Source organism: Hemiscyllium ocellatum, chromosome 1 (genome assembly GCF_020745735.1).
Source record: "Hemiscyllium ocellatum isolate sHemOce1 chromosome 1, sHemOce1.pat.X.cur, whole genome shotgun sequence".
NCBI classification, from domain to species: Eukaryota; Metazoa; Chordata; class Chondrichthyes; order Orectolobiformes; family Hemiscylliidae; genus Hemiscyllium; species Hemiscyllium ocellatum.
Genome location: NC_083401.1, coordinates 148,608,538 through 148,631,817, shown reverse-complemented (window position 1 = coordinate 148,631,817; position 23,280 = coordinate 148,608,538). Strand labels below are relative to the sequence as shown.

The window sequence follows — 23,280 nt, the reverse complement described above, 5'->3', positions numbered from 1 at the left end:
CCAACCAAGATAATCATCATCTTCATCAAGAAAGAATAATGGTATATCAACTACCCTGCCATGCATGACTAAGAGTAAATGTCAGTAATAACTAAGGCTTTCTTACAAGGCAGTTACTGACCTGTGCATGCTTGCACAAGACCTGCAGCCCCATGGCTTCGGCAGGAATACTGTGCCAATCAGCATTAAAATAACTGCAGACTTAACCACCTGCATAATGGATAATTCCAAGGCTCTGCAGAGAATGTGTGTGGTGTTTCCCAAGTTACAACATATAGGTGCAGATATGTCCTTATCCAAGTACTGTACTGGGTTGGACCATCAGAATGTGGTTCACACTAGTACATCACCCAAAGTCCTTTGGAGCAGCATATTACTGCATACTGCTTTACAAAGAAAATGGTGTAGTAGACCATAAGATTGCTGAAACTGTTTTTCCAAAGTGATGAGTAGTTTGATTGAAATGTATAATATGCTCACAGAAGGTATCCAGAATTGTTGTCTTCTGCTGTATGTGTTGCACACATTGCATTTCAAAAGGAAGACAAATTGCTAATTGAGGACAGAGAAGCTGCTAAACTTCTTAAATGACACTTGGAGCAGCTTTACAACATGCCAGGATAAACATGGCAGGACTGTCAAGCACATCACCTTCAACCATTTCAACCGCAAGTAATATATCTACCTGGTCTGGCCTACGTGTGACTGCAGACTCACAGCAATATCATTGATGCTTAACTGCCCTTTTGGCAATTAGAGATGGGCAATAAATGCTGGCCTAGCCAGTGATGCCCATATCCCGTGAATGAATGAAAAAAATCCTCACTTGCAAACCTGTCTACATCAATTGTGCACCAATAATGCAAGTTCAGTCATGTCATAGTGCTTTGAGAAGATATATCAAATCACATGCATTACCATCCAATCAAGAGTCACACCTAACACATTATCATATTCATGCCTGCAATAATGAGATCTCCCTTAGTTGCCTTAATTCAGCAACAACAGCCAATTGTGAAGCAGGACTGTGCAAAATGCCTTCAGAAAGAGAATACCTCACCAAATACTCAATTGAACAACATAAGCTGAGATAACTATACACATATGCATAGCGAAACAGTGTCTCAACATGCAATTATTCTGCCTCAATACTTACTTCTATAACCTTGAAATCGCAGCTGAGGAGGAAGCAAGCTGATTAGAGCAGAACCCCTCTGTATGTGCCGACCTGCCGCATGAACTCAAAGCTTTCATTGTGCTTGTGCGCACAGTGGCTCTTGACTTGCAGGTAGAGAGGACAGGACACTTCCTATCCTGCCATTAGAAGGTGCACTCTTTTTATTAAGTTCCACACCTAGAGTTACAGCTTTCTACAACACTCTCACACAAACCTCAGTTAAAAAAAAGACTCAAATTTCTACATAACAGTGCTTATTTCCAGCTGTAACTTCAGGATGCGAAATTTCTAGTCACCCACCCAATAAGCAGGATGCAGTTTTGTCAAAGATCTGCTGATCTTTCAACAATGCTACGACAAAAGATTAGAGAGAGCTGTATTAGCATTCGTCCATCTACAGGAGTTGAAAAACAAACTTAAAAACAATCTAATTATCGTCATTTGGTGCACATTTGCTAATGGGTATGAAAACCTATCCTTGAGAGGCAGGTTCTTCCACAAATGCCTTACATGAAGCAAAATGGAAATTGTTGATCTTCTTTTCCTGGTAGCTGGAAGTCATGGATGTCTCACAGCCTTACAGCAAGGTACTGAGAACACAGACTTTATGAATCATCAGTCTGATACATGTGCTATCCTACATGCATTTTGCATGTTAGTCAAAGATAGTAACTGCTTTCCTCATGCCTGTGTCAAGATCTGCACGAAGGGAAAGATTGTCCATCATTGTGCACTTGAGGTAACCAAATTTACTAGCCACTTCCAGTCGGGTGATTGAGACAGAGATTCATTTTGTGGTCACCATTCCAACAGATATGAAAGGTACCTATTGCACACTAGGAAAAGTTCTACAATCTATTTACACTGAAGTTGAAGGCTAATATTAGTTGCATTCTGATAAGAAACTTCCTTATGATGACAATGCTATGTTTGTAGCTCACGCAGCAACTCAGCTGCAAGGACTCATCTAGACCTTGGCTAGCAACAACAATTTCAAAGTCTGTGGATGATACAAAACTTGGAAACATTGCCAGCTGTGCGAAGGACAGTGTAGAACTCCAAAATAACAGACAAACTGATGGAATGGATAAATTACGTGGTAGATGCTGTTCAATGTGGAAAAGTGTGAGATGACACATTTTCTAGGAAGAATAAGGACAAACAATACAAAATAGGAATCAAGTCCAACTGTGAATTTTTGTGCATAAACCTTTAAAATTGGCAAACAGCGGAATGAGTAGTTAAAACTCAGCATCCTGAATGCCTTATTATCAATAGGAGCAGACTGTGCAAGAGCAAGGGGGTTATGCTGAAATTATACAAGACACTTGTTGGACTTGGGAGTATTGTGTACATTTCTGGATACCAATGGTAGGAAGGTTTCATTCCCCATTCTGGCTGAGGTAGACTCTGGGCATGTCTCCTCACCATTTCCGGAGTAAAAATAAATCTCAACACTTAGCCATGGTTTGGTGAAGAATTACCAGGGATATATCCTTTGGCATGAAACTGAAGAACATTTTGTCAAAACTGCGAGAACATCTTATACTGGACTCAAATTTGTAAACAGGCAACTGGGCCTTCAGTGTATGAGAAAGAGTTATAGCTGGATTATCCTGAATAAAGAACTAGAAGATAATTACTCCCAAAACATACCTTTAGCCATTCCTCTGCTTGTTCTTTGCTTTGCACAGCCAAAACAACAATGTCTGCTCCTTGCTGGGTGATTCGTAGCTCATGCTTTTTCCTTTTGCTGTCTTTAGGAACATAGGACACATTGTGGGCTGGAAGCAATAACTCCATCTGAGGTTGATGATCCTTTGAGCTTTTGTAGCACTAAAAGCAAAGATTAAATCCTGAGCTCGCACAATACTCATACCATCCCACCTGCACTTGGTGCTGCATCCCAAGAGAGCAACAGAAGAAAATATGATGCTGTTTCACTATCAGATCAAAAAGAAAAGAAGCATACCAATAGTCTGTTATCTTTAATGACACAAAATTGTTTTGTCCACTGTCCAAAACGTTTCTTGCGCAGAAGAAAAGCACAGATCTTAGCATCTTTCACCAAATCCATTGAAGCCTCCTCAGATGGCCACTGGTGTCTTAGTTTCTTTCCCTTCCCATCCTCATCATCTTCATCATATGATTCATAGGAGCTACTCATGGCATCCGAATCATAATCTGTAAAATAAAGGTGGTAAACAAAATCAGAAACAATTCTATTTCTGCAATAAATTACAACATTTAAAAGACATCAAATGGATATATGAATAGGAAGGGTTTAGAGGGATATGGGCCAAGTGCTGGCAAACGGGACTAGATTGGGTTAGGATATCTGGTCAGCACGGACGAATTGGACTGAAGGGTCTGTTTCCATGCTGTACGTCTCTATGACTCTAAATATAGGACAACACACCATATCAAAGTTGATTGGTATATAATTTAACTATTTAACTCCAGTAATCCTTGCAGACAAGTGAAATGCTCATGTCGAAGATGAACAGACTGAACCGGAAGCAAGGGGTGCTTATTTAAATTTATCTCATATAGTGGGTGAAATTTGCCAGGAGATGGTTATCTACTAAGCTAGCAATACACAGGAGCACAGGAAAAGGAGTAAGCCATTCAGCCCTTCAAGGCTGCCATCAAATGAGATCATGACTGATATCCAGCCTCTGTTCTGCTCTTTTGGCCACTATTTTTTTAAGATGTGTCCAGTTCAATTTCTGGTAAATAATAATCCCAAGGATGATGAAAGTGGGGGATTCAGTGAACAGCATTGAATTTGAAGGGGTGGTGGTTAAATTGTCTCTTTTGGAGATGGTCATAGCCTGACATTTATGGGGCACGAACATTACTTGCCACTTGTCAGCTCAAACTATTGTCTGGATTCTGTTATATTTGAATATGGACTGCTTCAGTACCTGAAGAATTGCAAATGTTGCTGAACATTCAGCAATCATCGGCAAATATCCCCAGTTCTGACCTTATGGAGGAGGGAAGGTCAGTGATGAAGCAGCTGAAGTTGGTTAGGCCGAGGACACTATCCTGAGGAAGACCTGCCGATGTGTCCTGGAATTGAGATGACTGACCTTCAACAACCACGATTATCTTCCTATGTGCCAGGTTTGACTCTAACCAGAGAGTCTGTCCCTAATACCCACGGATTCCAGGTTTGCTAGGGCTCCTTGATGCCACACTCAGCCTTAATGTTAAGGGCTGTCATTCTTACTTCACCTCTGGAATTCAGTTTGAACCAAGATTATAATGAGATCCAGCACTGAGTGGCCCTAGCGGAACCCAATTGTGCATCACTGAGAAGGTTAGGGTGCTGCTTGAAAGCATGTTTGATGACACCTTCCATCACTTTACTATGATCGAGAGTAGATTGATGGGGAGTAATTGGTTGGGTTGTATTTGTCCTGCTTTTAGTGTATTGGACATACTTGGGCAATTTTCCAAACTGTTAGGTAGAGCTTGCATTATAACTGCATTGGAACAGCTTGGTTAAGGGAGCAGAAGTTCTGGACACAAGCCTTCAGTGCTATTGCCACCTCCAAGATTAGATTAGATTAGATTACTTACAGTGTGGAAACAGGCCCTTCAGCCCAACAAGTCCACACCGACCCGCCGAAGCGCAACCCACCCACACCCCTACATTTACCCTTACCTAACACAACGGGCAATTTAGCATGACCAATTCACCTGACCCGCACATCTTTGTGATGTGGGAGGAAACCGGAGCACCCGGAGGAAACCCACGCAGACACGGGGAGAACGTGCAAACTCCACACAGTCAGTCGCCTGAGTCGGGAATTGAACCCGAGTCTCAGGCGCTGTGAGGCAGCAGTGCTAACCACTGTGCCGCCCACAAATCCACCTTTCTTGGTATCACATGGAGTGAGCTGAATTGGCAGAACACTGGTATCTGTAATATTGGGGACTTCTGGAGGAGGCTGAGGTGGACCATCCACTTGGTACATTTGGTTGAAGATTGCTGCAAAACCTTCAGCCTTATCTTTTGCATTGATTTGTTGGGCTCTTCCACCATTTGGGATGGGGAATATTTGTGCAGCTTCCTTCTCCAGTGAGTTGTTTAATTGTCCACCACCATTCACAACTGGGAGTGATATGACTGTGGAACTTAGATCTGATATGTTGGTTATGCGATTGCTTAGCTCTGTCTATCAATTGCTGCTAATGCTGTTTGGTATGAAGCAGTTGCTTTAGGTATGCCTGGTGCTGCTCCTGGCATGCCCTCGTGCACCCTCCATTGAAACAGGGTTGATGGTAATGGTTGAGTGGGGATATGATGGGCCATGAACTTAGAGATTGCACTAGACTACAATTCTGCTGCTGTTGATGGTCCATAATGACCCATGGAATGCGCCAGTCTTGAGTGGCTAGATCTGTTTGACATCTGTCTCATTTAGCACAGTGATAATGCCACACATCACAATGGAGGGTATCTCAATGTAAAGGCAAGACTTTAACCTCACAAAAACTGAGCAGTAGACACTCTTACCAATATTGTCATGGACAGATGCATCTGCAGACTGGTAAGGATGAGGTCATGTGTGTTATTCCATTTTGTTGTTCCCTCACCACCTGCTGTAGACCCAGTCTAGCAGCTGTGTCCATTAGGACCCGACCAGCTCAAACAGTAGTACTGCTGCCAAGCTACTCTTGGTGGTGGACATTGAAATCCCATCTGGTCCTTAATGTTCTTTAGGGAAGGAGATCAGCTATCATTATCAAGTTGGGTCTTTATGCAACTCCAAACCCTGACCAATGCATGTGACTCTTAGCTGCCTAGCAAATGCCTTAATCATCACCACCATCACCTCAATTTGGGATGGCAATAAAATGCTCGCTTTGCCAGCTATGTTCACATCCTGTAAATTAATGAAAAAACAGCAGGAAAGATCATAGGAGCTGTACTTTGACCTCTCAAATGTATTCTACTGATAGAATATGTGTAGTTTGTCCTCTTATTAACTTCACCAAAAATTTGAAAGGAGATCAAACCTAGGAAATTACACAAAGGAATATTATCATAGGAATGTTCAACACATTTGATTTAAAATTCTCTGACATACATTGTTAACTCATTTCCAATAAATAGGTTAATATTTGCATCACGTCACCAGAAATTCATGGTAGATCTGTGCATAGAAAGCAAATGTAATCCAACTAAAAAGCCAAATTGTAAATAAATCATCTCACATTATTACAAGATATGAATTCGGAGCAAGAATAGGTCATTCGGCCTCTTGACCCTGTTCCATTATTCAATAGGATCATGGGTAATCTTGGCCTTGATCCCATTTTCTTGCCTAATTCTGAAACTTTAGTTTCTTGACAAACATCAGATACAATCGGTCTTAAAAATATCTGATGAGCCTGTCTCCAACAATCTCTGGGAAACAAAAATCCACAGACTTAAACCTCAAAAACAATTCTCCTGACCTAGAACAAAGAACATAGAACCACGTAGCACAGTACAGGCTCTTCAGCCCTCGATGTTGCACCGTGCTGTGATACCGACCTGAAACCCATCTAAACTATTCCATTATCATCCTGAACCTATCTCTGACATCTATCGTATATCTATCACCCCTCAATTTAAAACTATGCCCCTAGTGCTAGCCATCACCATCTGAGGAAAAAGGCTCTCACTGTCGACCCATCTAAGCCTCTGACCATCTTGTATGTCTCGATTAAGTCACTTCTTAATTATCTTCTCAACATCAGGCAACATCCTGATAAATTTCCTCTGTATCCTTTCCAATGCTTCTACGTCCTTCCGAAATTGTTGTGACTAGAACTGTATGCAATACTCCAAGTGTGGTCCTCCAGAGATTTGTACATCTGCGGTATGATCTTATGGCTCAGAAATTCAGTCCCTCTACCAATAAACGCTAACACACCATACACCTTCTTAACAACACTATCACCCTGGGTGGAAACTTTCAGGGATTTATGCACATGGACACCGAGATCTCTCTGCTCATCCACACCACCAAGAATCCTACTATTAGCCCAGTACTCTGTATTTCTGTTAGAGTACAGCTCTGTAGCAACACAGATTTAGATACAGAGTACAGCTCTGTAACATCAACACAGCGTTACAAATAGAGTACAGCTCCATAACAACTACACAATGTTAGACACAGTGTCCAGCTCTGTAACATCAACACAGCGTTAGTTACAGAGTACAGCTTTGTAACAAAAACACGAGGTAGATACAGAGTGCAGCTCTGTAACAACACAGAGTTAAATACAGAGTGCAGCTTTGACACATTAGCTCAAGGTTAGATACTGAGTACAGGACTCTAACATCAGGTTAGATAAAGAGTGCAGCTGTGAAATATCAACACAGGTTTAGATACAGAGTACTGCTCTTTAACAACAACAACAACACAGTTAGAGACAGACTACAGCTCTACAAGGGTGTAAGGGTGTAGGACCATTTGGCGCAGCCATTTTGGCGTGAGCAATTCAGCGCGGCTGGTTTGGCGCAGCCCTTTTTGGCGCAGACCCATTTAGGTGCAGCTCATATTTATTCCTTTTCAGGCTTGGTTACAAGCATTAATGAAAGCAATAAAAAGAAAAATACTCTTTATCCTCTTCAGTAAAAATGTTAAAAAGAAAATAAAAATGAAAGGAAAAAGGTAAATACAAAAAATCTGAAATATGACATATATTCAAAATTATGGGCAATCCCTCATAAATACTCAATGTCATTTCTCTCACTAAATCTTCTTACAATATCTGTGTTCTATCAAAACATATATATAGCCGTCGTATGAGCACTTTTCCTTTCCACATTTTGACAACAAGATTGTTGATGGCATTTTAATGGGTTATATTTTATTTTAATAATAACTACAAAGTACTGAATAACTACAAAACAGTTCTGCGCCAAATGGGTCTGCGCTGAATCGCTCGTACCAAAGTGGCTGCGCCAAATAGTCTCACTCCAGCTCTACAACATCTACACAAGGTAGGTACAGTGTACAGTTATGCAACAACAACACAAAGTTAAATACAGAGTACAGCTCTGTAACATCAGCACAGGGTTAGATAGACCTACACCACAGCATTAAATACAGACCTATGCCTTAAATGGGGGAGTGCTCTTATTTTTCAATTGTACCCTCCACTTTTGAGCAAATGTCCTTTCAGTATCCACCTTGTTAGGATCTTAAACATTTCAGTAAGTTCTTCTGCCATTCTTCTAAAGTTCAATGGATACAGACCCAAACCTTTTATTTAGGTTAACCCCTTTATCTCAGAATCAGTTAAATCAATCTTTTCCAAACTGCCTCTAAAGTAATTATGTCATTTCTTAAATAAGGCAACCAAACCTGTACACAGTTATCTAGATTGTTTCTCACAAAGACCCTCTATAAACATAGCAAACCATTCCGTCTTTTAATGAACACAAATCCAGAAATAGCCTCTGGCAGCATCGGTGAGGAGAAAACAGAGATAATGTTCCAAATGCAGTTATCGGTCTTCAGAATTTAATCTGTTGGCCAATGTTTTTGCTCCATTTTCCTTGTAATATACACTATTACAATAATCCTCAACATTAAAATATCCCACTCTCCCCACCAGGAGAGTGTTGGAGTTTAAAAATGTTAAACACAATGCAAATGCAATCTATTGTGTTTTGGTTCAAGTGTTTGTACAGTGCCAGTGTATTATATGGAAATGCAAAAGACAGGTAATTGAGAACTTGTTTAAAATACAGATTAAATTCTGAAGACAGATAACTGCATTTGGAATATTATCTCTGTTTTCTCTCCACCGATGCTGCCAGACCTGCTGAGTTTCTCTAGCTATTTCTAGATTTGTGTTCATTGAAATATGGAATGGTTTGCTATGTTTATAGAGGGTCATAGAACATAGAAAGATACAGCGCAGTACAGGCCCTTCGGCCCTCGATGTTGCGCCGACCGAGTCCTACCTAACCTATACTAGCCCAATAACTTCCAAATGCCTATCCAATGCCCGCTTAAATGAACATAAAGAAGGAGAGTTCACCACTGATACGGGCAGGGCATTCCATGAACTCACAACCCGCTGTGTGAAGAATCTACCCCTAACATCTGTCCTATACCTACCACCCCTTAATTTAAAGCTATGTCCCCTAGTAACACCTGACTCCATTAGCGGTAAAAGGTTCTTAGTATCTACCCTATCTAAACCCCTAATCATCTTATACACTTTTATCAGATCTCCCCTAAACCTTCTCTTCTCCAATGAGAACAGCCCCAAGTGCCTCAGCCTTTCCTCATAAGATTTTCCTACCATTCCAGGCAACATCCTGGTAAACCTCCTCTGCACTCGTTCTAAAGCTTCCACATCCTTCCTATAGTATGGCGACCAAAACTGCACACAATACTCCAGATGAGGCCTCACCAGAGTCTTATACAACTGCAACATGACCTCAGGACTCCGGAACTCAATTCCTCTGCCAATAAAGCCCAGTACACCATATGCCTTCCTCACAGCACTATTTACCTGGGTGGCAACTTTCAGAGATCTGTGTACATAGACACCAAGATCCCTCTGCTCATCCACACTACCAAGTAGCCTACCATTAGCCCAGTAATCCATCATCTTGTTATTCCTACCAAAGTGAACGACTTCGCACTTAGCTACATTGAATTCCATTTGCCACATTTCCGCCCAGCTCTGCAACTTATCTATATCCCGCTGTAACCTACCACTTCCTTCCTCACTATCCACAACTCCACCGACTTTTGTGTCATCCGCAAACTTGCTTACCCAGCTTTCAAGTCCTTCCTCTAGATCATTTATAAAGATAACAAAAAGCAATGGTCCCAAAACAGATCCTTGTGGTACACCGCTAGTAACTGCACTCCAAGATGAACATAATCCATCAACTACTACCCTCTGTCTCCTTCCAGCCAGCCAATTCCTAATCCAAACCTCTAATGTATCCTCAATGCCATACCTCCGAAGTTTTAGCATTAGTCTACCATGGGGAACCTTATCGAACGCCTTACTAAAATCCATATACACAACATCTACTGCTTTACCCTCATCCACTTCCATAGTCACCTTCTCAAAGAACTCAATAAGGTTTGTGAGGCACGACCTGCCCTTCACAAAACCATGCTGGCTATCCCTGATCACGTTATTCCTACCCAGATGTTCATAAATCTTATCCCTTACCATTCTCTCTAAGACTTTGCCCACCACTGAAGTCAGACTCACTGGCCTATAGTTACTAGGGCTATCCCTACTCCCTTTCTTGAACAATGGGACCACATTCGCTATCCTCCAGTCCTCTGGTACTATTCCCGTTGACAATGACGACATAAAAATCCAGGCCAATGGCTCTGCTATCTCCTCCCTAGCTTCCCATAGGATCCTGGGGTAAATGCCATCAGGCCCAGGAGACTTATCTATATTCATCCTTTCCAATATTCCCAAAACCTCTTCCCTGCATATTTCCAGGGCATCCATTCTAATTATTTGTGATTCCATATTCACATCAGCAACAGTGTCCTGTTCCTGAGTGAATACTGATGAAAAGTACTGATTTAATGTCTCTCCAATCTCCTCCGCCTCCACACACAACTTCCCACTACTATCCTTGACTGGACCGATACCTACCCTAGTCATCCTTTTATTCTTGACATACCTATAGAAAGCCTTTGGGTTTTCCCTAATCCTACCAGCTAAAGACTTTTCATGTCCCCTTCTCGCTTTTCTTAGCTCCCTCTTTAGCTCCTTCCTGGCTACCTTATAACTCTCAATCGCCCCTACTGAACCTTCACGCCTCATCTTTACATATGCCGCCTTCTTCCCTTTCACAAGGGACTCCAATTCCTTACTAAACCACGGCTGCCTCACAAGGCCCTTTACACCATGCCTGACTGGTACATACCTATCGAGGACACGCAGTAGCTGCTCCTTGAACAATCCCCACATCTCATTAGTGTTCTTCTCTTGAAGCCTGTTTTTCCAATCCACACAACCTAAGTCATGCCTCACTGCATCATAATTTCCCTGCCCCCAGCTATAGCTCTTGCCCTGCGGCGCACGATTATCCCTCTCCATCACTTAAGTAAAAGTCACCGAGTTGTGGTCACTGTCCCCGAAGTGCTCACCTACCTCCAAGTCTAACACCTGGCCTGGTTCATTACCTAGAACCAAATCCAATATAGCCTCCCCTCTTGTTGGCCTGTCGACATATTGTGTCAGGAAACCCTCCTGCACACATTGTACAAACACCGACCCATCTAATGAACTCGAGCTATAGCTCTCCCAGTCAATATCTGGGAAGTTAAAGTCCCCCATAACAACCACCCTGCTACCTTCACTCTTTTCCTGAATCATCCTCGCAATATTATCCTCTACTTCTCTAGGACTATTAGGAGGCCTGTAGAAAACACCTAACAGGGTGACCTCACCTTTCCTATTTCTAACCTCAGCCCAAACTACCTCAGATGGCAAGTCCTCTTCCATCGTCCATTCCACTGCTGTGATACTGTCTTTGACAAGTAATGCCACGCCTCCCCCTTTTTTACCCCCATGTCTGATCCTACTAAAACATTTGAACCCTGGAACGTGCAACAGCCATTCTTGTCCCTGTTCTACCCACGTCTCTGTAATGGCCACAACATCGAAGTCCCAGGTACCAACCCACGCTGCAAGTTCACCTACCTTATTCCTTATACTTCTGGCATTGAAGTATACACACTTCAATCCACCTTTCTGGTTACAGGCACCCTCCTTAGAGATCGCTGCATTATTCCTAACCTCCCTACACTCAAGGTCCTGTACCCTAAAGCTACAGTCCTGGTTCCCATGCCCCCGCGGAGTTAGTTTAAACCCTCCCAAAGAGCACTAGCAAACCTCCCCCCAAGGACACTGGTGCCCCTCAGGTTCAGGTGTAGCCCATCCTTTTTATAGAGGTCCCACCTTCCCCAGAAAGGACCCCAGTTGTCCAGAAACCGGAATCCCTCCCTCCTGCACCATCCCTGTAGCCACGCATTTAACTGCTCTCTCTCCCTATTCCTCGACTCTCTATCACGTGGCACGGGTAACAAACCAGAGACTACAACTCTGTTTGTTCTAACTCTGAGCTTCCAACCTAGCTCCCTGAAAGCCTGTCTGACATCCTCACCCTTCTTCCTACCTATATCGTTGGTGCCAACGTGGACCACGATCTGGGGCTGCTCCCCCTCCCCCTTAAGGACCCGGAAAACACGATCAGCGACATCACGTACCCTTGCACCTGGGAGGCAACATACCAAACGTGAGTCCCTGTCGCCCCCACAAAACCGTCTGTCTGCACCCCTCACTATCGAGTCCCCAAGAACTATTGCTCTACCTTTCTCCACCCTACCCTTCTGAGCAACGGGGCCAGGCTCCGTGCCAGAGGCCTGAACCTCGTTGCTTGCCCCTGGTAAGTCATCCCCCCCACAAGTATCCAAAACGGTATACTTGTTTTTTGATTAGATTAGACTTACAGTGTGGAAACAGGCCCTTCGGCCCAACAAGTCCACACCGACCCGCCAAAGCGCAACCCACCCATGTTCTTGAGGGGAATGACCGCAGGGGGTCCCTGCACTGGCTTCCTCCTCCCACTCCCCCTCACTGTCACCCATCTATCTTGAACTTTCGGAGTAACTACTTGCCTAAAGCTCCGATCTATGACCTCCTCTGCCTCCCGAATGATCCGCAGTTCATCCAACTCCAGCTCCAGTTCCCTAACACGGGTTTGGAGGAGCTGGAGATGGGTGCACTTCTTGCAAGTGTACTCAGCAGGGACGCTAATGGCTTCCCTCACCTCATACATGTTGCAAGAGGAACATTGCCCTCTCTGCACTGCCATCCCTCTAAAAGTAAGCTTTCCTTAAAAAAAAACAAAAACCAACTAAATCTAAAGAAACAAACAAGGAAAATGCAGCACTTACCCGCTAGTCACAATTGGTCTTATTATTAGGTTAGAGGAGGTGGAAGGGTGGGAGGCACTACTCGTGTAGTGCCTCGGGTGACTCGCCTACGCCTTTAAATAAGGGGAGAAAAAAAAAACCTTACCCAGGTAACCTAGCGCGCCTTCCGGGTCTGCTACCGCTTTTTTAAAGGAAAACTTTAAATTTACAACTATTAAATAAACGACCAAACTTACCCACCAGCCGTCGCGAAGTCTTCCGAGAGACTGAGGCCTAAAACTCGGAGCCCGCCTTTAAATAAGACTCGGTGAGAAACAATCTAGATAACTGTGTACAGGTTTGATTGCCCCTGGAAACTGGCCTGAGCTTGGAAAAACTGCAGATTCAACAGCTGCCAGGTCAGAAAGGTAATTACCTTTACAACACTTTTTCTGGGTTCAGGAAGGCCTTTGGTCCTCCCACTGCATCTATCAATTCTTTTGTATTTGTTTTTGGGATGGGAACATCACTGGCTGGGCCAGCATTTACTGCCAATGCGTGATTGCACTTAAGATGGGGGATGGATTTGGTGGGGGTGGTGGTGATGTGCTACATTCAGGTATTCAACCAGCAAGTATCAGGTATTCTGAAAAGAAACTGTTGTTATTAATCACCAGGCATGAGAAAAAAGTGTTTTCATGGTAGCTGGCACACTGCCACTCAAAAAACACATTCACTTAAACACGCCTTCCAGACTGAGGTCACAGCTAACACAATTCCACTGCATATGCACAAAGCTGAAACATGTTCAACATGCAGTCATTACTCTTTTTTTATTTCTATTTCAGATCTCAAATCCTAGCGAATATATCTGTGACCTAAATGGGGATTGGGCGGAGGGTGGGATCTGTTTGGTGCATCCCAATCAAGGTCATTTTTATGTCTTAACTACAATCAAAGACCTGGCCTCCACAGTCCTCTGTGGCAATGCATTCCACAGATACATCACCCTCTGGCTGAAAAAGTTCCTCTTCCTCTTAGTTTTAAAGGGTTGTCCCTTCATACTGAGGAAGTGCCCTCAGGTCATCGTCTCTCCTACAAGTGGAAACATCTTCTCCATGTCTACTCTATTCAAGCTTCCCAGTATTCTGTAAGTTTCAAATGAGACTTCTCCACATCCTTCTAAACTCCACGTACATATCCAGATTCCTCAATTGTTCCTCATAGAGATGTACAGCACTGACACAGACCATTTGGCCCAACCCGTCCATGCCGACCAGATATCCCAACCCAATCTAGTCCCATCTGCCAGTACCCAGCCCATATCCCTCCAAACTCTTCTTATTCATATATCCATCCAAATGCCTTTTAAATGTTGTAATTGTACTAGCCTCCACCACTTCCTCTGGTAGCTCATTCCATACACCTACCACCCTCTGCGTGAAAAAGTTGCCCCGTAGGTCTCTCTTATAACTTTCCCCTCTCACTGTAAACCTATGTCCTCTAGTTCTGGACTCCAATTCCAGGGAAAAGATTTTACCTATTTATCCTATCCATGCCCCTCATAATTTTGTAAGCCTCCATAAGGTCTCCCCTCAGCCTCTGATGTTCCAGGGAAAACAGCCCCAGCCTGTTCAGCCTCTCCCCGTAGCTCAAATCCTCCAACCCTGGCAACATCCTTGTAAATCTTTTCTGAACCCTTTCAAGTTTCATAACATTTTTCCGATAGGAAGGAGACCAGAATTGCATACAATATTCCAACAGTGGCCTAACCAATGTCCCGTACAGCCGCAACATGACCTCCCAAATCCTGTACTCAATACTCGGACCAATAAAGGAAAGCATACCAAATGCCTTCTTCACGATCCTCTCTACCTGCGACTCCACTTTCAAGGAGCTATGAACCTGCACTCCAAGGTCTCTTTGTTCAGCAACACTTCCAAGAACCTTACCATAAGTGTATAACTCCTGCTAAGATTTGCTTTCCCAAAATGCAGCACCTCGCATTTATCTGAATTAAACTCTATTTGCCACTTAACATTCTTGTGGACCCCCTCCAAGGCCAGCACAACATTCCTTAGATAGGGAGCCTAAAACTGCTCACAATATTCCAAATTTGTGATTTGCCCAGAGCCTTATACAACCTCAGCAGTACATCTCTGCTCTTGTATTCTAGTCTTGTTACAATGAATGCCAACATTGCATTTGCCTTTCTAACTGCCAAATGAACCTGTCTGTTAACTTTAATAGAATCTTGAACTAGGACAACTCAGACCCTTTGTCTCTGAAGCCTTTCCCTATTTTGAAAATAGTCTACACCTATATTCTTCCTAATAGTGTACAAATGCACATTTTTGCATGTTGTATTCCAATGTTACTGGAGGCAGAGTATTGAACAATGGAGTACTAAAACATCTATAACCTCGAAGTCATCCAAAATCTGCTGTCCGTGTTATCGTGCATCTATCACTTCTGTGCTTGCTGATCTGTACTGGCTCCCAATCAAACAGGATTTCAATATTTTTCCCAAATCACTCCACGGTTTCACCCGTCCTGCAAATCCATGACTATGAGATACCTGCACTCCTCTACTGCAGGTTTTTCAAGCACACTATTTTAATTGCTCCGGCAATATCTCAGCCGAAGCTTTGTAATATCTTCCCTAAGCTCTCTACCACATTTTCCTCCTAAAACCTCCTTTTCATTAGGGTTTTGATCATCAGACGTTATATTTCCACTTGTGGTGGTGTGTCATATTTCATTTTATAATACTTTTGTTAACCCACATAGATCCTATCTTTCCCTGCATTTTTTAGTTTAATTGTTGCATGTCCACTCTGTCCTCCTCTCCTCACCTCTTTTTCCAGTTTATTTTTGACTGCATTGTTCCATTTCAGCTCTTGTGGTGAACAGAAGCATTTAATCTACTTTGCTTCTAGTTCCCAACCTCCTCCTTCATATCATCTACACCTGAATCATCACTTCACTTCCCTCAATTTCCTGGACTCTTATTATTCGCAAGAGACTGTCAACCAAAATCCAAAATAAATTCACACACTCCAAATGTTTCAAGTGCACTTCCTCATCTGCTTCTTGTAAGGACTATTCTACTCTTTCAGCTGTTTGGTCTCTGCCACAATGTAAACTTGTAACACCAGCATTTTCAATACATTGTCCTTTTTCCTCAAATGGAGAATTTCACTCCTAGACTCCTGCCCTCACCTGTGGTTCATTTCCTGCTCCTCTGCTGTCACTCCTTCCATTCCCCTCCCCAAATTAAAATAAGATTCTCCTTGTTGAGATCCAAGATGGCGGCGACTCAGCAAGTCTGAGTCTACAGAGCCCTTCCCAAAACCTGGGTAAAGTGGGTTTCCTGCCCCCACCACACTTGCCAAACCACCCAAAAAATTTCTTTAATCTTAATTAGCTGCTGAATATTATATTTAAACAGTCTAATACTGAGTGGATAATGAGTAAATCAAAGGGACCCCGCAGCTCTCAGAAAACAAAGACCCCTCCCCCACCCTCCTCTCCTCCGGCTGCAGCTGATGTAAAAACAGGCCTTGTAGAGATGATTGCCAGATTGGAATCGACACTCGTCAATTTCATTGCAGAATCCCGACAGAGATGGAATGCATTCGAAGAAAAGCTGCAGAAACAGAATCAAACCGTGGAGGAGCTGCAGAGCCGAGTGGAGGGAGCGGAACTAAAGGCCACGACCTCCGAGGCTGCAGCTCAAACAGCTGCAGAACAGGTGCGAGCTCTGGAGCAGAGAATCAGGGCCTTTGAAATTTACATCGATGATATTGACAACAGAAATCGGAGAAAAAATATTCGGTTGCTGGGCCTTCAAGAGCAAGAAGGGAAAGGACAGTTAGCAGCATTTCTGGAGCGATGGCTGCCCCAGCTTTTAAACCTGGGGGCCGAAACTGACCGGGTAAGGGTGGAGTGGGCCTACCGGGTCGCAGCACGCAGATCTGGCCCAAACCAGCGCCCACGCCCGGTCCTGTTCCGGCTGCAGAGTTATAGGGAGAGGCAGATACTCCTGGATGCCTCCAGAAAGCTTGGAAAGGATCCTAAAGCTATGATCCATGAAGGATCCAAGATTATGTTATTTCAGGACTTCTCCCCGGCTTTGGCACGAAGAAGGAAGGCGTTTGATGAGGTGAAGAAATGTTTAAGGGACTTAGATATTCAATACACCTTACGCTACCCAGCGACGTTATGCTTTACTCACAAAGGATCCGAGTATAATTTTAGATCATCGGAAGAGGCCAAGAAACTTTTAGACTCGGTTAAATAAATCGTAAGAGACAATTTATGTTGGCTTGCCTCTCCCACACTTCGTGGGGAGAAATGGATACTTTATTCTACTTTACTTTTGCCTCTGGGAGCGGGGTTGTCTTCCTTGCTATGTTATTATACTTAACTGTAATCTGTTGGAGTTGTAATTTTATAGTTATGTATGTTTGTACGTGGCATTGATGCTATTAGATATACTCAGGTATGGGTGGGGAGGGGTGGGGGTGCGGCGCTCACTGTTAACCTTAGCTCGGTATTATATCTAAATCCTATTAAGGAGCGCCCGGGTCGAGGGTGGGACACTGTTTGGGAGAGGATATGGTGGAACGTTGGAAAGGTAGTAAGGCCCCCTGAGAACAAGGGGGAAGATCTCCATTCAAACAGGTTTAATTTTTTTTGTTTGTTCTTATTGTTTGGAAATAGCTTCCTTTTTAACATACTGTTATGAGTGTATTAGAGAACATTTTCTCTTATTTGAAGGATGTAAGCGACTCAACTATACACTCTGGATGATTGTGGATTAGTTGAATTTTGATGATTATACATTTAAGATCTATTTTTATATTAATGTTTGTGCTTGAAAATTCTGCTTATTTTTGTAAATTTGTCAAAATGTTAAATTCCCAATAAAAATATCTATATAAAAAATATCTATATAAAAAAAAAGATTCTCCTTGTTGTCACTTTCTATCCACCAGCATTCACATCCAAGTATTTATCCTCCGCCATTTATGCCACTTGCAATGCAATGTCATATACTCCCTTCACTTTCCTTTTAGGGACTGTTTCCTTTGCAATGCCCAGGTTCACTTCTCCATTCCTCCAACACCTCTATCTGCTCCATGCCACTTTCCCATACAAGCACAAGAGATACAACACCAGCCCTTTTATGTCCTCTCTTCTCAATGTTCAAGGTTTCAAATATTCCTTTCAATGGAAACAGTGTTTCGTTTGTACTTGTTTCAATTTAGTATACTGCTGCTTTTGCTAATCGGTGCGTTCTTTTCTACTCTGCTTTGTGGAACACTTCAGTTCATGTGACCCCAAGCTTCCAATTGTCTGACTTTTAGCTAGCTGTTTCACTCCCACTCTTGACCTCAGCATTCTTACACTGTTCAAATGAAGTTCAACATGATCCAGAGGGTCATTTTTTGATTTGGCATTTACAACTCTATCAACTCAATATTGCCTTAAATGAATTCAATCATAACCTCTCCTCTTGATTTTGTTTTCAGATAGCAGCTGTAACAATTCAGCATGTTTCCATGAACGCTTCCTCATGCCAATTTTTTCATTACTTTACTGTCCCATCAAGATTGAGATTGCCATGAAGGACTCTTCTTCTCAACCTCTCCCCTTGCCTAAGGCAAGGTGATCCTTAGGTTAAAGCATCACTAGTCATGTCTATCTAATGAGAGAGCACAACTATAGTCTGGTAAGATTACAGTGACTTTAATTTTACCCATTAACACCTATCTTTCAGAAATATCTGTTGCCATTATTTCTCCAGCTAGCCACCCCAACAATAACCTTCCCTTTTGACTTTGTTTTCATCTCTACCTTTTCCCTGCCTCTGCACTGGTTTTAAACCTGTTATATTCCCAACTCCCCCCATTTCTGCTTCTCTCTTCACATATGCTACCACATCCGTTGAGTATTTTCAAAAAATTTCAGATTTCAGATTTCCAGAATCCACAGTATTCCTTTCTAGAAAATTTTATTTTTATATTGTCAAAATTAATATCTCCATAAACAGTCTATTTATATTTTGAAATCACTCAGTGACTATTTCATATTTTTAGAAAACTGTATTGTAGAGTTAATTGCTGTTCCACAGTTGTGAACTTTTCAATACAGGAATAATTTAGGTGCTGTGGGTTAATAATTTTTGCATAATATCCAATAACATCACATTAATCACATTCTAATCTCTGTATTTTTGGAAATTTTGCCTTTTGTTCTTTCTTCTTTAGATAAAACCTCATGAAAATAAAAGTATTTCTGCACTCAAATGTTCTCAAAAAATGTTATATCTTGTTTTCCAGCATTCACATGTTAATTTATGCTGGAAGTCCACTGCACATTTTTTAAGGGTGTGCAGAATAAATGTTTCCTTTATTGAATCCTCAAAGGATTAAACAAAGCATTTGAGAAAATACGTGTTTCTCTTGACACCTCACAATAACGTGCATTTACCTCGAGAAGTGATGTATTCTGGAGCTTTTCCTGGACTCAATGGCACCGCTTCCTCATAATAGCCTTCAGGCAAGGAAGACGTTGGCAGAGGTGGTGGACTGTTTTCTAATGGCTGAAGGACAAAACATTATTAAATAAATGTTTCCATCAAACTCTTGCCATTCATTAAACACTGCTGAAATGTCTTCCTATAGAATACAGAGTATATAGAAAATTAGCTTCTCAAAAGCACATTTGCAATTACTTGCTGAACTCAGTTCAACTATCCTTGGATGAATGTCAAATATGAATTGCATAAACTTGAATCAACAATTTGGTCCAAAAACCTCAGAAAGAGATATGTCTATGACAATGGATGTTCTCCAATCATTAACGTAGAACATAGAAAAATACAGCGCAGTACAGGCCCTTCGGCCCTTGATGTTGCACCGACCAAAGCCTACCTAACCTACACTAGCCCAATAACCTCCATATGCTTATCCAATGCCCGCTGAAATGACCATAAAGAAGGAGAGTCCACCACTGCTACTGGCAGGGCATTCCATGAACTCACAACATGCTGAGTAAAGAATCTACCCCTAACATCTGTCCTATACCTACCACCCCTTAATTTAAAGCTGTGTCCCCTAGTAACAGCTGACTCCATTAGCGGAAAAAGGTTCTCACTGTCAACCCTATCTAAACCCCTAATCATCTTGTACACCTCTATCAAATCTCCCCTAAACCTTCTTTTCTCCAATGAGAACAGCCCCAAGTGCCTCAGCCTTTCCTCATATGATCTTCCTACCATGCCAGGCAACATCCTGGTAAACCTCCTCTGCACTCGTTCCAATGCCTCCACGTCCTTCCTATAGTATGGCGACCAAAACTGCACACAATACTCCAGATGAGGCCGCACCAGAGTCTTATACAACTGCAACATGACCTCAGGACTCCGGAACTCAATTCCTCTACCAATAAAGCCCAGTACACCATATGCCTTCTTCACAGCACTATTTATCTGGGTGGCAACTTTCAGAGATCTGTGTACATGGACACCAAGATCCCTCTGCTCATCCACACTACCAAGTAGCCTACCATTAGCCCAGTAATCCATCTCCTTGTTACTCCTACCAAAGTGAATGACTTCACACTTAGCTACATTGAATTCCATTTGCCACCTTTCTGCCCAGCTCTGCAACTTATCTATATCCGGCTGTAACCTGCCACATCCTTCTTCGCTGTCCACAACTCCACCGACTTTCGTGTCATCCGCAAACTTGCTCACCCAACCTTCTAGCCCCTCCTCCAGGTCATTTATAAAAATGACAAACAGCAATGGTCCCAAAACAGATCCTTGTGGAACACCGCTAGTAACTGCACTCCAAGATGAACCTATACCATCAACTACTACCCTCTGTCTCCTTCCAGCCAGCCAATTCCTAATCCAAACCTCTAATGCACCTTCAATGCCATACCTCCGTAGTTTTTGCATTAGCCTACCATGGGGTACCTTATCGAACGCCTTGCTAAAATCCATATACTCCACATCTACTGCTTTACCCTCGTCCACTTCCTTAGTCACCTTTTCAAAGAACTCAATAAGGTTTGTGAGGCACGACCTGCCCTTCACAAAACCATGCTGACTATCCTTGATTACATTATTCCTATCCAGATGTTCATAAATCCTATCCCTTACAATTCTCTCTAAGACTTTGCCCACAACAGAAGTGAGACTCACTGGCCTATAGTTACTCAGGCTATCCCTACTCCCCTTCTTGAACAAGGGAACCACATTTGCTATCCTCCAGTCTTCTGGCACTGTTCCCGTAGACAATGACGACATAAAAATCAAGGCCAATGGCTCCGCTATCTCCTCCCTAGCTTCCCAGAGGATCCTAGGATAAATGCCATCAGGCCCAGGGGACTTATCTATTTTCATCCTTTCCAGTATTCCCCAGACCTCTTCCCTACATATCTCAAGGTCATCCATTCTAATCACTTGTGACTCAATATTCACATCAGCAACAGTGTCCTGTTCCTGAGTGAATACTGACGAAAAGTATTGATTTAGTGTCTCTCCAATCTCCTCCGCCTCCACGCACAACTTCCCACTACTATCCTTGACTGGACCGATACCTACCCTAGTCATCCTTTTATTCCTGACATACCTATAGAAAGCCTTTGGGTTTTCCCTAATCCTACCAACTAAGGACTTTTCATGTCCCCTTCTCGCTGCTCTTAGCTCTCTCTTTAGCTCCTTCCTGGCTACCTTAAGGATGAGGTTTCTAAATTCTTGGAAGAGCAGGGTCGGATTAAAACAAATCAACATGGATTTAGTAAGGGGAGGTCGTGCCTGACAATCCCGTTGGAATTCTTTGAAGAGGTGACAAGTAGGTTAGACCAGGGAAACCACTGGACGTGCTCTATCTAGACTTCCAAAAGGCCTTTGATAATGTGCCGCACGGGAAGCTGCTGAGCAAGGTGAGGGCCCATGGTGTTTGAGGTGAGCTACTGGTATGGATTGAGGATTGGCTGTCTGACAGAAGGCAGAGAGTTGGGATAAAAGATTCTTTTCGGAATGGCAGCCGGTGACAAGCGGTGTCCCGCAGGGTTCAGTGTTGGGGCCACAGCTGTTCACGTTATATATTAACGATCTGGATGAAGTGACTGGGGGCATTCTAGTGAAGTTTGCCGATGATATGAAATTAAGTGGACAGGCAGGTAGTACTGAGGAAGTGGGTAGGCTGCAGAAGGATCTAGACAGTTTGGGAGAGTGGAAATGGCTGATGGAATTCAATGTGAGCAAATGCGAGGTCTTGCACTTTGGCAAAAAGAATACAAGCATGGACTACTTTCTAAACGGTGAGAAAATTCATAAAGCCAAAGTACAAAGGGATCCAGGAGTGCTCATCGAGGATTCTCTGAAGGTAAACATGCAGGTTGAGTCCATGATTAAGAAAGCAAATGCAATGTTGTCATTAGGGTTGGAATATAAAAGCACTGTTGTGCTACTGAGACTTTATAAAGCTCTAGTTAGGCCCCATTTGGAGTACTGTGTCCAGTTTTGGTCCCCACACCTCAAGAAGGACATACTGGAGCGTGTCCAGCGGAGATTCACACGGATGATTCCTGGAATGGTAGATCTAACATATGAGGAACGGCTGAGGATCCTGGAATTGTATTCATTGGAGTTTAGAAGATTAAGGGGAGATCTAATAGAAACTTACAAGATAATACATGGCTTGGCAAGGGTGGACGCTAGGAAATTGTTTCCGTTAGGCGAGGAGACTAGGATCCGTGGACACAGCCTTAGTATTAGAGGGGGTATATTGAGAACAGAAATACGGAGACATTTCTTCAGCCAGAGAGTGGTGGGCCTGTGGAATTCATTGCCGCAGAGTGCAGTGGAGGCTGGGATACTAAATGTCTTCAAGGCAGAGATTGATAAATTCTTGATGTCACAAGGAATTAAGGGCTATGGGGAGAATGCGGGTAAGTGGAGTTGAAACGGCCATCAGCCATGATTGAATGGCGGAGTGGAGTCAATGGGCTGAATGGCCTTACTTCCACTCCTGTGTCTTATGGTCTTATCTTCATCTGGTAATTTAACTTTTTTTTACTTGATTAATGAAAAACAAGAAGCAAAACAAGAGGAAACAGGCAAGAAGTTTAATTTTTTTTTAAAAAAAGGATACCCTT

General features: G+C 42.8%; 1 protein-coding gene across 1 annotated transcript in view; it reads right to left on the bottom strand.

The window, feature by feature from the left end:
* afap1 (actin filament associated protein 1) overlaps window positions 1-23,280 on the bottom strand; it is a 283,296-nt gene that overhangs the window by 82,209 nt on the left and 177,807 nt on the right. The window contains exons 4-6 of the mRNA XM_060832686.1: window positions 19,600-19,711; window positions 3,150-3,361; window positions 2,834-3,013 (exon numbers count right to left, since the gene is read on the bottom strand). Of these exons, the coding sequence (XP_060688669.1) occupies window positions 2,834-3,013; window positions 3,150-3,361; window positions 19,600-19,711 (504 nt within the window). The remainder of the gene's footprint in view (window positions 1-2,833; window positions 3,014-3,149; window positions 3,362-19,599; window positions 19,712-23,280) is intronic.